The following is a 15,295-nucleotide window of genomic DNA, read 5'->3' as shown; positions in this document are numbered from 1 at the left end:
AAATGTTGCCCTTTATTTCTTTGTATGCAGAGACTTTAAAAACATGGGGCACGTGGGGGTGGAGGGGGCTGTTCTGTTGTTGTGGTGGAGGAAGCTAGGAAGGAAGCAAACTGATTTTGTTTACAGATCACGTTACTGAGAAAAAAAGCAAGACCTGCAACAGTCTTTTCATTGCTGACTTAGCACCTTTATTCAATTTTATTTAGATCCAAAAGATGAATCTGGATTTGATGTCTTGGCAAATCCTCCTGGCCCAGGTGATGAAGATGAAGATGGCTTCAGTGATGTGTTTGAATTTGAATTTTTGGATGAGCCTCCCTTACCGTGTTACAACATTCAAGTGTGTCTCTCTCAGGGGTAAGAACAAGTACAGGTTTTGGGGTAAAAACATGTGGGATGTCCTGCTTGGGGTTGGTGGCAGTTTGTGATGGTGGGGAAAAGCACAAGACATACATTTTTAACATAAATGATAGATCAATATTTTAGCTGCTGGGGTTTTTTGGAAATAAACTAATAGGAGGTGAGAGGGTCTGGTTTGTCAGGGCTGAGTTTTTACTGCCATATTCCGAAGCAGGACAAGTGACATTTGAACACAAATCCCTTTCCTCATCCCAGACAGGCATCTTGTTTATAACTTCCCAAAATAGAAGTGCTTCTAGCACTTAAATTTAGATATCATGTTTGTAAGGTGTTAATTGTATTTTGTGGGCTTTCCTGTTCTGCTGCTGAGGGGACATGCTTTTGTGGATGAAAAAAGGACACCATTACTGCTTTTCTAGACTTTGTTGCAAAACTGGTTTAAAGCTCTGAATTGGAATAAACAAATAAGCTTCTTTGGGAAGATTCTATGATACTTACTAGTAAGCAAAGACCTGGAAAGTTCTATTATCTATTATATTTAAGATATAAATTAGATTTGTATACAACTGTTGTTCACCATTTGCACCGATTTTGATGACAGCTGGTTTTAAATACTGATCATGCAGGAGTGTGGATTTTAGCATGATTTTGTTACTTGTGTGATGGATGTAACTTACGTTCCCTGAAGTAGACAGCTACAAAGATTGAATTTAAAAACTGTGTTGTTTATCTGACAAAAAACCAACTCACTGTTGACTTCTATTTAATATTGGCATCTCTAGAAGTCAGAGGTGCTGAATTTTGTGGTTATAAGTCATCTACTAATTTGCAGATTGAAAGTTGGGCTCAGCTGGGCTAACCTTCAGCTGTATGAGTTGGGGTGGCTACTGGCCCACATGGGCACTGAGGAGCCCACGTTTTATAGGTTCCAGTGCCCCTGTGTGCCTGGATCCCTCCTTCCTCAAAGCTGCAGGCAGCAGTACTCTGAATAAATACATACACACCTGCTCATCTGTTATATTTGACCCCTGGGCAGCAGCCTTGATTTCAGAGGGGTCATTTGTGAGATCGGGGAGGGTTTTACACAGAGCAGTGTGGGGAAGAGTCAAGAATCCTGTGACTTAATGTCAGTTATTGGAGCAATTCTGTGACTTAATGTTAGTTATTGGAGCCTCTTTCTCCTTTCTCCTTTCTGCAGACCACGGAACTGGCTTCTGCTCTCGGACGTGGTGAAGAGGCTAAAAATGTCATCTCGCATCTTCCGCTGCAACTTCCCCAACCTGGAAGTCGTCACCATCACGGAGGCAGAGTTTTACAAACAGACTTCCCTCAGCCAGTTGTTCTCTTGTGCTACGGACCTTGAAGCCTTTAACCCAGAGAGCAAAGAGCTGTTGGACTTGGTAGAGTTCACAAGCGAGCTCAAGACTCTGCTCGGCTCCGAGCTTCACTGGTTGCATCCGCACGAGGACCCTCCCTTCGACATCCTCTGGTGAACCTTCAGGCCATTTAATGTACAGTGCTCTATACAGTTACTTCTTTATGTATATGTGTTCAAATGAAATTGTTTCTGTAAAGAAAGGACACTATTAAATATGAAAATATCTTTCCTTTATATAAGAGATCTGAATTCCAGTTGGATGGATTTTGGAAGAATTTTTTTTTAAATTCAATCAGTTTTTACAAAATTGTTATATAATGTTTCTTTAAATGCACACAGGCTTTGGGATAAGTTTGTTATTACTCGGAACACATTTTTTTTTTAAAGAACACACCCACACACATTGACTTTGTTTCATACAAAGCACTGATTACACAGAACATACTTTTTCTAGGTGATGTGATCAAAGTCGTGTGGCTTGTTCGGGAGATAGAATTCGGTAAGGCACTTGGTGATATTATTTTCATTTTTTTTGTTTACAGAATTACCTGCTTTGGCCAGGTAAGCACTATTGAATATAATTCAATAGTTTGTAATATAAATTAAACCATATCCATACGCATCAACTAATTGTAAGAACTTTTATATCCTAATTTAAAAGCTGTGAAATTTAGTTTTCACACATCAAACCGGATTGTTTATATATGTTTAAACATTTTATGCTCTTTATTTAAAGAAGACTTTGAACTATTTTTTCTGTACCTTGTAAAATATTGAAAAACTAACATATGTTGAAGTTGCTTGAAACTGTACATAAACTAAATTTTCTGAATTGTGTGTTCATGTTTGAGATCTGTGTTTTAACTTTGTAAGTAAATCTTCTGCCTTTGTATTTATATTTTACAAAAATTTTCTTAAAGGCAATAAAACTGTTGAGAAATGAAGAGGCTAAAGTGGCTCCCATTAACTCCATGCCTGGTTGTGACATGAGCTTCATCTCTTTAGTGTTTATGAAAGGAGGGAGTAGTTTCTGAAGTGGGGCAGGGCTGGTAGAGGTGCAGGCAAAGCAGCTGATGAAATCGGGGCCAATACAATCTGTATTGGCTTTCTAAATTCAATGTTGCAAGAAAACATCAGGCAGGCTTTTTGGTGGGACAGAGGTTTAAAAATGGTGTTCACAATACCTTCTGCACCTTTTTGCTAAAGAATTGTGAATAGGTTGGGTCATTTTCCCTCCTTTGACATCCTTATAACTTCCATTGGCTAATTCTCTTTTCAATGAAGCCTGCAGAGTGGAGGAAAACAGTAGCAGGGGAAATGCTTTCGTTTTAATGTGGAGCATTAAAGCTATGAGCACATTTTGGGGGGATCTAAAGGGACAGTGACCAGAATATCACTTTTGCATAGCTTGGGAACTTGCACCTAAGAGGCTGGGCTCTCTGGGCTTGGGCAGACCCTCTCTGCCTTCCCCTTGTGGAAGGAAGTTCTTGCTGTGAACTCAAACTCCTGAGTTTTAATTTGGGGCTGTTATTAAGAGTAGTATGTCCTATGATAGTCAATTGCTTCTGAGGTGTTTAAATCACACTGCTCTTCTGATGAGGGCCAGGACCCCACCCAGAGGGTCTTGAGCAGAGCACCTGGTCAGTCTGGGAGAAGAATCTGGGAAGAAGTTTCTCCATTGTCCTGAAGGCTGAAGGTAAGGGGGAATGATGTCTCATTTCTGAAGGTGCCCTGGAGGGGAAGACTCAGAGCTGCTGCCTCTCGCGGTGCGTTGCTGGTGAGTCTCCTGCCAAACGTTTGTACTGTGTGGCTTTACAGCGGGGCTGTTCCTGTGGGTAAGGTGGTTTTGTAGCTGAGCCAAGAGGTGAGAGAAGGGTCCAAAAGCTGCCTGCTGCTGGAAGCTGAAGTCCCATTTCTGCCCGGGACGGGGAGTTTTTAGTCCTAATATATCTGCCGACATCTTTTTTCCAGATTTTGGGTAAGGAGGATGATGGTCTCTCCTGCACAGCTTTTATGTGCATGCTGTATTTCCTTTTAAAACAGTCTCCAGCTTTGCAAGGAACTGAAACACAGACACCTCTATAGTGCCAGCTGCTTTCATCCCCTGGTTTTCCCAGCAAAAAGAGGTGGGCCAGAAAATTTAAGGCAAGGGAGAACATTAAAAGCAGTTGTTACAGACATCTTTATCTGATCAGCTGTGTAATGCTTGGATGGCTTAAGCTGGGTATAAATCAGCTTTGTGCCACTTCCCGGGGTGTGTGGCAGACACCTCACTTCTCGCCGAGCCCCTCGGGCAAACAAAAGATTGACACGGCTTCCTCTTCTGGCCAGCTCCTCCTCAAAGAATCCTGAGCACGTGCTCCCCGAGCATCTCTGCTTAGTCAGCTTTCCCCCGCCTCCACCGGGTACAGTTGGGCCTTCTCCACGCTGGCTCCTGCCTGGTGCTCAAATACAGTAACAGCCTTATGCTGCTGTAATGCGAGTGTGTGTGCCTGCCCTGGGCGTCTGTGCTCTAAAAATAGGGCCGTGGCAGGGAACACCTGATCCCAGCGCCGTCCCTTGGCATAACGTAGCCGTTTTATACTCTGGGATGTACTTCTTTAAAGGGACTTGGCTGTGTGAGGGTGCTTGAGGGAACGCAGAGGGTTCAGTGGAGCAGGAGGGGACACGAGGCTGGCTTGGCTGCCCCTGTGCTGGGTGGTTTGAGAGAGGCTGGATGCAGGTGTAGCTTTGCAGGAGGCAAGCCGAGGGGAGAGTTACCTTGGGAGAGCAGAGATGGCAGTGTGCCAGCAGGGAGTGAACTTTGTGACAGTCTGAGTGTGGGCAGGGCAGTGAAACACTGGCCAGCGCTGGGACTGTCTGGATCCTGCAGGGCTGGAACTGGGTGAGCTCCAGCCAGCGTGGGGGCTGTGTTCAGCGGTTCAGTTTCTGATCTCACACTGCTCTCCTTTAAAGCACTTTCCTGTGCATCCTCCTTGGGCCAAAGATGCTTGCTTCACACTGCTGGCTTTGCTCCAGGTTAATAAAAAACCAAGGAAATGGAAACGCAGCCTTTGGGGATGGTAAAACCCTGCTGAGCCTGTTTCTTGCCTTCTGCAAGGTGAGAGCATGGTGTTGATGCTGTTGGGGACAAAGCCAAGGTGTTTCCTTGAATTTCCCCTGCTTATCACTTGGATTTGCTTGGCTGGGACTCTGTGCTGCCCTGTGGAGGCGTTGGACAACCACTGGTGCAATAGGGAAAAACCCTACTTCCAGCTAAAGCCGGCAGATGAGCCTCGCTTACAAGACGTTCCTTTGTGAAAGTTTTACTTGTTGCTGGCTGGGAAATCCCAGGGAATACCCAGTTCCAGGCTGGCTGCCTGGTGGGGAGGCTAAGGGGAAGTCACAGCACCGGCAGCGCTGAGAGGATTCCCCTGAGATAAGCGATGCTGCTGAGGACCAAAACACTGAACCCTTCTTTGTCCTTCCTGCCTTACCCAGGAGTTCTGCAGTGTGGGGTCAGCCCTGGGAGTTTCCCGTTCGGGTCATTTCTCCCTCCAGCCACTCCTCTCATTTCTTCTGCTTTGCTGTGGTGGCTGAGCTGGAGTCTAGTGCCAAGGACACTGATGCAGTGAGTGGCAAGCAAGGGTCAGAGGAAGAGTAGGTGTGGTGCTTAGGCACATGGCTTAGTTGTGGGCTTGTCAGGGCTGGGTTAACCTTTGGACTCGATGATCTTGGAGGTCTTTTCCAACCTTAATGATTCTATGATTTTAGTTAGCAGGAGCAGAATGGAAATTATTTTAAAAACTGCTCCCAGGGGCCAAGCTCACTCCATGAATCAAAAGAGTTTGAAGCTGACTCCTCCCTTCATTTCTGTGCTAAATAATGGAACTATAGATGAGACCCATCATTTGAGCATTAATGATTGGGGTGGTAAGTGCAGGCAGCTGCCATTCCCAGGCTCTGTGGAGCTGCTGGTAAACACTCAGCATCATCAGTTCGCACAGGGAAAAGGCACACATTATTACTTTAAACTTGCACAGATCCAAGGTAACTGGAAAAATAGCATTTTGTCTGCTTCAAATTGTTTGCAGAACATATTTTCATTTCAGTACAAGACCAGTGGTGGTAGGAGAGGGCTTGGCACCACCACACAAGGTGGGAGAATTGAATGCCATTAATTGTGAAGACACAGATCTTTTCTCAGTGTGCTCATTCACTGTTGCATTTCTGCTAGAAGGAGGAGCAGGAGAAGGTAACAGGCATCCGACAAGTTTCACTTGGAGTGATGTCAAGGACAAAAATCTCCAAAGAGATCTGAAGAAGATGAAGCTCTAAGCACCCCACCATGATGCCCATCTGCATCAGTCTTGCTAGTTCTGCGTTTCACCCATTAAAGTGGTTTGCACGGGTTCCCCTGCTTGCATAGTGAAGAGAGTATTTTCCTGCAAGTTAAGTGATGGATCCTGAGGAGCAGCAGTGCCTTCTGCCCTTGGGGTGAAGAGAGCCATTGCTTGTTTCTGTTTTGCCAGTCTTGAAGAAAACCCCGTCCACGCCATGTGCACATTTTCCTCCAGCAGACTGATGTGACTGTAGACGGTTGCTCTCTTGAGCCAGGTATGAACCACAAATCTGTCACTAAATAGATTTTCCTTTTGTTGTCACATTAATTTGCAACTCATTAATAGTGACAGCAGTGAGGTACTGCACTGATGCAGATTTGCATATTCATGGCTAACTTATTATTAAACAAATAAGATTTCCCTAGCTTAGGAAGCGCCCAGAGTAATGCCACATTGTGCATTATAACAGCCTGAATGTTTTATTTTCTTTTTAATATGTTAATAGATGCAAGGGGCGCTCTTTTTTTAAGTAAATGTGCATCTATAAAATAACGTGTAATTTAAAATATCACAATTGTTTAAATAGTAATCCATTAACAAACCTGCCAATAATTGAGCACAAATACCTATTTAATGTACAAATCAATTAATCAATTCTAAATGCTGGCTTTGTTGCCTGATGACCGTAACACAGGCAGTACCAGCAAGGCACAGCCAAGCCACTGTGCCGGCGAGGTGAGCCAGAGGTGGAGAGCTGATCCCATGTTTTATGGCTCGTTACAGTCAAATTGGTTGGTTTTCACAGTCGCTTTTGTTTCTTCTCCCCAGAGGAGTGGTGGGAGAGAAAGTGAAGACTGAGCTTGCTGTGGTACCCACTGTCACCCTCTTGTCTTACTGGGCATGGCTGAGGAAATATGGTCATCTTGGCTCTGCAGGGACCTCCCTGCTCCCCCTTTTCTCTGCCAGCAGGCAGAGACACCAGCTTTGGCTCAGCCCTGGCCAGGAGGAGGGCAGAGCTCTGCCCCCAGCATGGTGGGTGGGCAGTGGGCAGCAAACTCCCCTGGCACCGTGGGTTTCTTCCCCTGTGCTGAAGGAACTGTGGTGAAAAGCCCTTGGAGTTCAACAGGCACCCAAAATCTGCAGGTGGGAGGAACGGGAGGTGTGGAGAGCAGGGCTGTCCTCAGGCAGGTGTTTTAGTTCACTTGCTGGTAACAGCCAATGTCCTTTGCCCATGAAGTAGCACAGCTTTTTTCTACTGGGCTATTCAAGACGATCCAGTATGCACAGCAACCCCCTCTTCAGATCCCTACTACCACATCCATATTTTTCATTCCTTTCTGGCTCTTCTAAAAATTTGTAGGGTAGTGGGAATAATTGCATGTGAGGAAACCAGCTGATTATTGCAGTTCCCCTCAGTCTTGAAGTGAGGTTTTTTTCCTGACCTGACTTTCCAGAGTCCACTGACGGTGTTGCCTAACCACAAAATGCGGTTCTTACCTCATCCTGCAGTTGCCTTGTGAGTCACAAGCCCCCCTCTTTAAACCACCAGCCTGTGCTCCCAGCCTCCCCAGGCTCCGGAGCTCCTGTTTCTGGCTAATGGCAAAGTGTGTATGGCCCTGAAGAGACACAGATAAAACCAAGGACGCTGAAATGCAACCAGAAGTCACCCCAAAGACTGTATCCCTGCAGGTGCAGAGCAGGGTGAGGTTGTTTTTAAAACCTGTGTACAGCAAGCTCACAGAGCCCTTCTCCAACAGGGGATAATTTAATTTTCTGATGTGGGATCTGCTTTCATCTTCATCTCCTGGCTTGGGTCTTCCCTTGGCACAATGAGGAGTGCCAGTGGGACTGCAGCCCAATTTCCACTGCTCTGTGGCTGCAGGCTTTTCCACTCACTGAGGATGTAGAGGGTTAGGCAACACGTGTCAGACGCTCATGATGTCAGAGACAGTGTTTAGTATTTGTAACTGTCGAAATTTCAAGGAAAAGGCTACCTAATGAAAACCCCTTTCCAATGTGCCATAAAACTCCTGTTTAAGTAAAACCTCTGTGAAGACAAGTCCTGACAGGCCTCCTGAAATGAAAAGGGCAGATTATTTAACAGCTGATCAACACTAATAACCCTTGGCAAATACAGTATGCAAATTCAGTGCTGGAGCCAGCATGAGCCGAAGGGACTCTTCTGTGACAGCCTGGTCTGGCTGCTCTCAAACCACAGAGCCCAGCACGGGGAGTGGGGAGACCTGGGCTGCCACTGCCACGTGTTATCTCAGCGGTCTGTGGGTGCTTGTTGAGGAGAAGTTCCTCCACCACCACAGGAATCTAATGGGCATTTGGCGTCTGACCACTCAGTGGGGCTGGGCTTGGGCTCCCTTGCTGAGGTGCTGGAACTGATGGCATAAAGCACCAAGGGAACTGAAACAAATAGTTTGGAGCTGGGTATCTTGTCTCCCCACTTCACGACATCTTAGGGTAAATATCACTTTTAAGTATCTTCGTGACCTGCCAGTCTACACAAACGTAATTCTTCTTTCTGAATTGGGCCAACCCATGGGCAGTTAAGCAAGGGATGGATCTGGGTTTCCAGGGTGAGTTCATCCTTCTGTCCCCTAGCTCCATGGCACGAGGGTGGCTTTGTAGCTGCCTGGCTGCCCTGCACAAGTCGGCTTCCCCAGCCCAGGGACTGTACCTGTGCTAGTGGTACAGTCCAGTGGTGCTGTGGGCACCTGGGGATATGAGGCGCCTCCCTGAAGGGCCAGCTCAGCACACGGCAGTGCTTGGGAGCGTCCCCACTTGGGCTGGTTGCACTCCCTAAACCAGCAGAAGCCCCTCAGGGTGGGTGAGAACAGGGAGGGATGGTAAAGGGTGGGAGATCACCCATCCCCCTGCAAGGGGAGGAGGCAGTGCTGCCTGGGTCTGGGAGCAGGGCGAGGGGTCAGGCACAGGCAGGGAAATGTTGCCCTTTTGGTGGCAGTGTGGCGTTACCTTGGCTCAGAAAGTTGGGTGAGCCTGTGCCTCCGAAACCTGGATGCTCTGCCCATCCACCAGCTGGTGCTCCCAACACAGCCCCTAACAGCCTGGTGACCAAACCTGGCTGGTCCCCAAGGCGTTACCTCTCCTGAAATGGCTGCCATGCCAAAAGAGACGGAGTGCCTTTGAGTACCGCTGTTTTCAAAGGCTCAGGAGTGAGCTTGATTAGCAAAATCAACAAAGAGATGCAAATACGCTGCAGCAAAAAGGTGCTTTGTAAGTCTGGGAGTCGGGCCCCTGGGTAGCGGGAAGCAGCCGCTCTGTGTGCTGGGAAACGCTGGAGAAGGGAGAGTGTGTTATTCCCGAGAAAGCAGCGGCTCAGACCAGCGCACGGCTCTGTGGACACAGAGCAGCGTCTCCGTCTTCAAGGTTATTTAATAGTAAACAAGAGCTGTCAGGAGGGAAGGAACCACCGCCGCCCAGGCACTCCCAGGCTGTCTTGAGAGCACAGCAGGAGATGTGGCACAGGCAGTGCAGGCTGGGGGAATCCAGAAAGCCCTTCCCAGGCTCATTTCTCCAGCTGCAGATCACCTCAAAAACGCAGCCTCACGCTCAGCCCACGTTTGACTTGCCAGGGCTTCAAACACCCCACCAAGTTTCTAACAACATTAAAGCCTTTCCTGCTCAGTGTTTGCTTTCACTTCACCTGCAGTAACTCTTGGTGCTCCGTAGGGCCCTTTGCTTTGGAGGCAGAACAAGGTGAGTCAGCCCCATCCCTCACCCAGCCAGTGCTGGGGGAAAAGGAGGAGGATGAGGATGAAGATGTGGGGGAGGAGGATCGGCAGAGCGGACCTGCTCAGCAGCTCGTGCTGAATCACAGCAAAACAGCCCCAAGGACAGTCCCTCTTTGGCTGCCAGCGGCTCCCGAGTGCACAGGAATGCAGTATCCCAGGCAGTCTGTTTGTGAAGGCGTGAGGCAGTTTTTAAAATACACAACAGAGACTTCTGCAGGGCTTGGTCCTTTGTAAAGTAAATTTATTTGACAGGTTTATTTCTTTATCAGGTATTTGTCTAACCCCGTGACACTGAGAGAACTGATTTCCTGGTACAAATGTTAAAATGTAAACTCCCAGAGGTGTGGACTGTCACAACCAGTGTCCAAAATATCCTCACCCCGATTTCTTGTTGAGTGTCTTGGTGTGACAGCAGGAGACTCTAGAGACGCTGGATAATCTATGCTATGATCACACCAGGACACCAGGAAAAGAGCCCCAGTAAGAGGACAGGAGACAGGCTTCTGGCCATCCTGGCTGAGTGGCTGGTGGATTCAGGGGTTAAAAACAAGCCTTTTGCAAGCGGTGCCTCCATCCAACAGGATGGAGAGATTAGAAACACCTAAAGCGCCTGAAGGTTTGCAGCACCACTGACTGATCAAATAAAAATATGTGAATCATAAATCAATGTAATTTAAAGCAGACTTATTTAGAAATTGAGATTGGGCACTAAGGGACTTACTCAAATCACTCTGGCTTGCCATTAGCCACCCCCTGAAACTCTGTGTGCTCTCTTGGGGTAGCTGAGGTGGGGGTGCAGATGTGCTGCCACTGGTTTAAATCAGACCTGGGCAGGGAGCTGGGACAGAGTGGCTGGGGAGGGACCCAGGGTGAAGGAGGGACCCGGGGTGAAGGAGGGACTCAGCTGCCTGCTCACCCCGGCTGCTGCCTGGCCCTGCTGGCCACCGCCAGATGACGGCCAGACGGCAGGAGCAGGCTGTGCCGTGTGGCTGCAGGATGACATGAGGTCTCAACGCAGCCCAGCGTGTCAGGGACCACAGCCAGTCCCAGCAGAGACAGACACTCTGGTGAGTGCATTCCCTCTCTCACTTGGCTTAACAGGCAGGTTTGGCTGTGCTTCTGCCATCATTTGCCACCTCCCCTCCTCAGCATGCAGCAGTCCTGAGCATCTGAGGAGGGACACGCTGCAGTTGTGCACAGTCTGTGGTTGTGTGTGTGTGTGTGCACGTAAAGGGGGTGCTAGCTGCTTGTTCCCAGCCCCAGCTGTGCAGGAGATCCTATTACCTGACCTAGAGCAGGAGCCAGGAGGGAGGAGGTTGGCTCTCGGCTCTCTCTTCCCATCGGGCTTGCAGTCACCCTGCAAACACATTAGTTTTCCTAAAAAGGCACCCGAGAGCTTGAACAGCAATACCACCGTGGCATTTATTAATTTTTTAGCACAGCTCTCCCCCGACCTCCACTGTGATTTGCATACCTGTTAATCCTCTCCCTGCTGCAATAATTCTGTGAAGGATAGGGAAATTATATCTGAGCAATAACTCCTTGTCTCGGAAGTTGTGGAACCCTGTGTGCCATCCCGATCAGAGCAGAGACTTCCAGTGAGTGGAAGCAGGAGGTTTAACCTCCTAAGAGCTGCATGTCACCTACAAGACCCAAGGAAAGCCATCCATTCCGAGTATGTGGAACCCAGCCCTACCATTCCCAGATGGTTCTGCCTCCAGGAAAGCTCTTGCTCTTGGTAATATTTTGCCTTCACAAAATTACTGTTCCCTACTGGCAGTGTCCCCTCCCTGCAGCAAAGTTTCTTCCCATGGGAGGGGGGAGGAAAGCCCTGTGCCCTGGAGGTTTCATTGCTTCTTCCAGCCCTCCCTGGGGAGCTGGGAGCGCCACCAGCTTCCTGCACATGCTGGGACTGAGCATCCCATGGCAGGACTGTGCTGCAAGGCAAGCTCTGACCCCAGCACTTTGGATGGCTTCTGGTGAGGTTTGTGACAGTTTTAACCAGCAAGAAGCTGCAGACCCTAGCAGCTTCATTAATCACTTTTCTTATTTCTGTCTTTATCCTCTTCCCCCCAGCTTTTTATTTCATTTGGATTTGTGGGTGCCTAACACCTCTTCCAGTAAAAATCCTAAAGATGAGTCAGTCAGGTCCAGGTTCAGGTCCAGGTCCAGGGAACAAATTCGTCCAGAAATCCCTGGAAAAGCTGAGCTGGTTTTTCTTGTCATTCCACTTCCTCTGTGACCAGGAGGGGACAGGGCAAGTAGGCAGCGGAGGAAGGACAGCAGGGTGATGAGTAGGTGGTGGAGAGCTCTAGGGAGCTCACTGCCCTTATTTGGAATCAGCAGCGTGGGTGGACAACAGAGGGAAACACAGGACAAGAGCAGGAAACTAAGTTTGAGGAGGAAACTTTTATCACGGGATGGTAAGTCCCCAAACAGCAAAGCACCTCTCGGTGAGGGAGCGACCAAAACCCCAGTCTGCTGCAACTTTGTTAAAACTGTGCTATGCTCTGGCTCTGCTAGAAAAAGAAATAATTCTTAAGGTCTGAAAGATGCATCTTTGAGGGCTCTGGCATCCTTGTGTGCTGTATGTGCCCCCTGTGTGTACAGCTGTATAGACTCAGCGTGCAGCGGTGAGGGAGGTGAGAGAAGAGAGGTCTCTGTCCTGGGACCATGGGAAACAGCCCCTGATGCTTTTTGCCAAGCACAGGCAGGGAGGATCAGAGGCATCAGGACAGCAAACCCAGCATGTGAGCTAGGGTGAAGAAAGGCTTCACCACTGTCCTGTAGGGCCAACAGGGAGTCTCCCTTGCCTCTCTAGGGACAGACACTGAGCTCAGAGGCTCATGCCAAAGGCAGGGAGCTGGGAGGGTGGGCAGGGCACATATGGAGCAGCAGACTAAAGCAAGCAGGCTGGGTGCCCATGCTCACACCATGCACAGCCTGGAAGCAGCTGAGGCAGTGGTTCACCAGGCACCCCAGCCCTGCCGGCAGCGTTTGCTCCATCAGGCACTGACAGCGAGGTCTGGGAGGTTCCTCTTTCTGGACTATATTAAGGCACACACAACGGCTCAAGAGTGGGGTGAGAGGACAGCAAAGAGTTGTGAAAGAGCAGCACGCCGGAGCCTGTGAGTAACTGAGGCCTTTTGGCAGTGTTTCAGAAAATGGGGTGGTCCAGTTAGGGAGTTCAGGAAATTGTCTGAGTTAGATTAAACATTTTCTAAAACCTTCTGGGTGCTTGAGAGCTGACTTGAAAGTTGGCAAAGTTAAATAAAACAAAAGTTAACACATTCCCCTCAAATTATTTTGTTACAGGTCTAGTATAAAATCAGACTATTTTTCATTAGTTTCAACATCCCCTTCCATCTGAAGGCAGGAGTATCTGCACAGTAAAATGCTGGGATGCTTGCACAGCCATGCAGGGGGCCACATGTGACACATTAGAGCTTTAGAACACATTCCAAAAGCCATAAACCACGTAACCTTTAGGCTGAAAACTGGGTTTCTCTCTAGTTGAAGACTGGGTGTAAAAGAGTCTCTGTGGCTCTGAGGCTCAGTGGAGTCTTCCTTCAGCACCAAGCCCCTGGAGCGCCCAGCAGCAGAGAGTCTGCTCTGGACATGCTGCTTGAGAACAAGCACTTGAGTAGCTGCACTTTGTCCCTCAGGAGACAAGACTGCCATGGTTTGGGCAAGAGAAGCATCACCTCTCACATCAGCCCTGCACAACAGCAACCATGGAAGCAACAGTGGGGTTTCTCTCTGGAGAGGATGGGAAATGCATGGTGCCTGAGTAAAACAAGAGCTCCTCTGCCCTCATGCCCTCTGAGAAGACTGACTTCAAGCTGTGTGTCTCCCCTTCCCTTCAGAGAGCAAGTGGTGTTCGAGCTGCCTGAGGCAAAGGATTTCCACTGCTCATGCAGGCTCTGTGCAGCCAGGAGCTGCAGAGCTAACCCACACCCTGCCCCTATCCACCTCCCTGGTGGAAACAGAGCCCCTGACTCAAAAACCCCACCAGCTTGGGAAACTACTTGCTCCTGTCTCTTGGGAAAAGTTTCTACTTGTGGAATCGGAAGTGGTATCAGGCACAGAGCAGATGCTGGCAGCTTCCTCGCTCCATGGAAATAAGGAAGTAGGAAGCCTATTTAGACAAACAGTTCCACATAAATCTTAGCCTGATGTTTCTTGCCTGTACGATCTCTGCAAAGGGTAAATTGAACTCTGCTTCATTGATGAAGCCCAGTGCTATTAGTTATATCTGTCTTTACTGCAGAGCTGCTTTAGGTGAGAAAAGAAAAGCAGTATGGCCCCAGGAGAGAGAAAGAAATCAGAACATAAATGCAGGTATCAAAGCAGAAAAATGCAGAGAGTGGTATTAGCCCAGGGTATGTTGGAGAAGAAAACAAACTCTTATCACAGCAAGAGCAGAGGAAGCCATCCCACTGAAGGGAGGAGACAAGGAGGACAGCCGACATCCTGCAGAGAGGGAATCTAAGGTTTGGGGGAGGGAGAGCACAACCCCAAAGGCATGGCATCGGGAAGGGATGCGGCTCTTAAAGACACAGCTTCCCTGAACGCCTCTGCTGACGGGCAGCCAGGGCGAGGCAGCCAACGAGCAGTTCCCAGGCAGCCGGGGAGGCTCAGGGCAGGGGTGTGAGTGCCCGCATTTCCAAATTATGTGGTTTACAGGCTCCTTGCCATCCACAAAGTCCCAGGAGAAAGTGAGAGCCTAAACATCCACCTGGAATCTGGTCAGATGAAAATGAATTATTAAAAGAAGTGAAGATTTATTGCCTTTAAAAATTCATTAACAGGACAAGGAGAACAACTTTCTGCAGGAGCAAGGCTGGGAGGCAGCAGCAAGAAACGGAGTTTTGCCTTTGAAGGTGACCATCTCCAGGGAGGAGCTGGTGGCTGGTCTCTGATCAAGGGGTGAGAAAGGGGTCAAAAGCACCCACCCAGTGCCCAGTCCTTTTTGGCAGATGTTGAACATCCAGAGGACGATGCAGGGGGACCAAGCAGAAACAGTAAGGACACTTCCCCTTTCAGTGTACGAACCTCACACGTAAGTGATGGGCACCTTGGCTAAACCCTGTGAGAGCCACAGAAGCCTGTTTGCTCTGCTTGTGGAAGAGGCAGTCACCAATCTGCCCTTGGGCACTGGATTTCCAAGATATCACTTTTTTTGTAGCCAGGAATCAAGAAGTGATTCCCGCTCTGACCTCTAGCAGAGGATGAGTGACGCTGCAGGGATGAGAAAAGGAAGAATGATCCAGGGGAGGATTCCCAGCAGTGAGTCAGAGGGGAAAGAGACTGAGGTGGAACTGGTAAAAATAGTTCAGGCAACAGGGACAAGTCCTGAAAGAAAAGAGTCTTTGTCCAAAGAGGATAAAATAAAATCAGAAAGGGCTGGAGCAGCACCACAGAGATAGAGTTGAAACTGAAAACCAGGAAGAAAAGACAGGAGGGAAACA

At 48.5% G+C, this 15,295-nt stretch overlaps 1 protein-coding gene across 1 annotated transcript in view; it reads left to right on the top strand.

The window, feature by feature from the left end:
* BCOR (BCL6 corepressor) overlaps positions 1-2,691 on the top strand; it is a 58,736-nt gene extending 56,045 nt beyond the window's left edge. The window contains 2 exon segments of the mRNA XM_039552246.1: positions 207-357; positions 1,559-2,691. Coding sequence (XP_039408180.1) covers positions 207-357; positions 1,559-1,853 — 446 coding nt within the window. The 3' untranslated portion in view covers positions 1,854-2,691.
* Positions 2,692-15,295: the final 12,604 nt, after the last annotated feature.

The sequence above is a fragment of the Corvus cornix genome, chromosome 1, assembly GCF_000738735.6.
Source record: "Corvus cornix cornix isolate S_Up_H32 chromosome 1, ASM73873v5, whole genome shotgun sequence".
Taxonomy (NCBI): Eukaryota; Metazoa; Chordata; class Aves; order Passeriformes; family Corvidae; genus Corvus; species Corvus cornix.
Note: the sequence above shows the minus strand (reverse complement) of the source record. Positions and strands in the feature narration are given on the sequence as shown.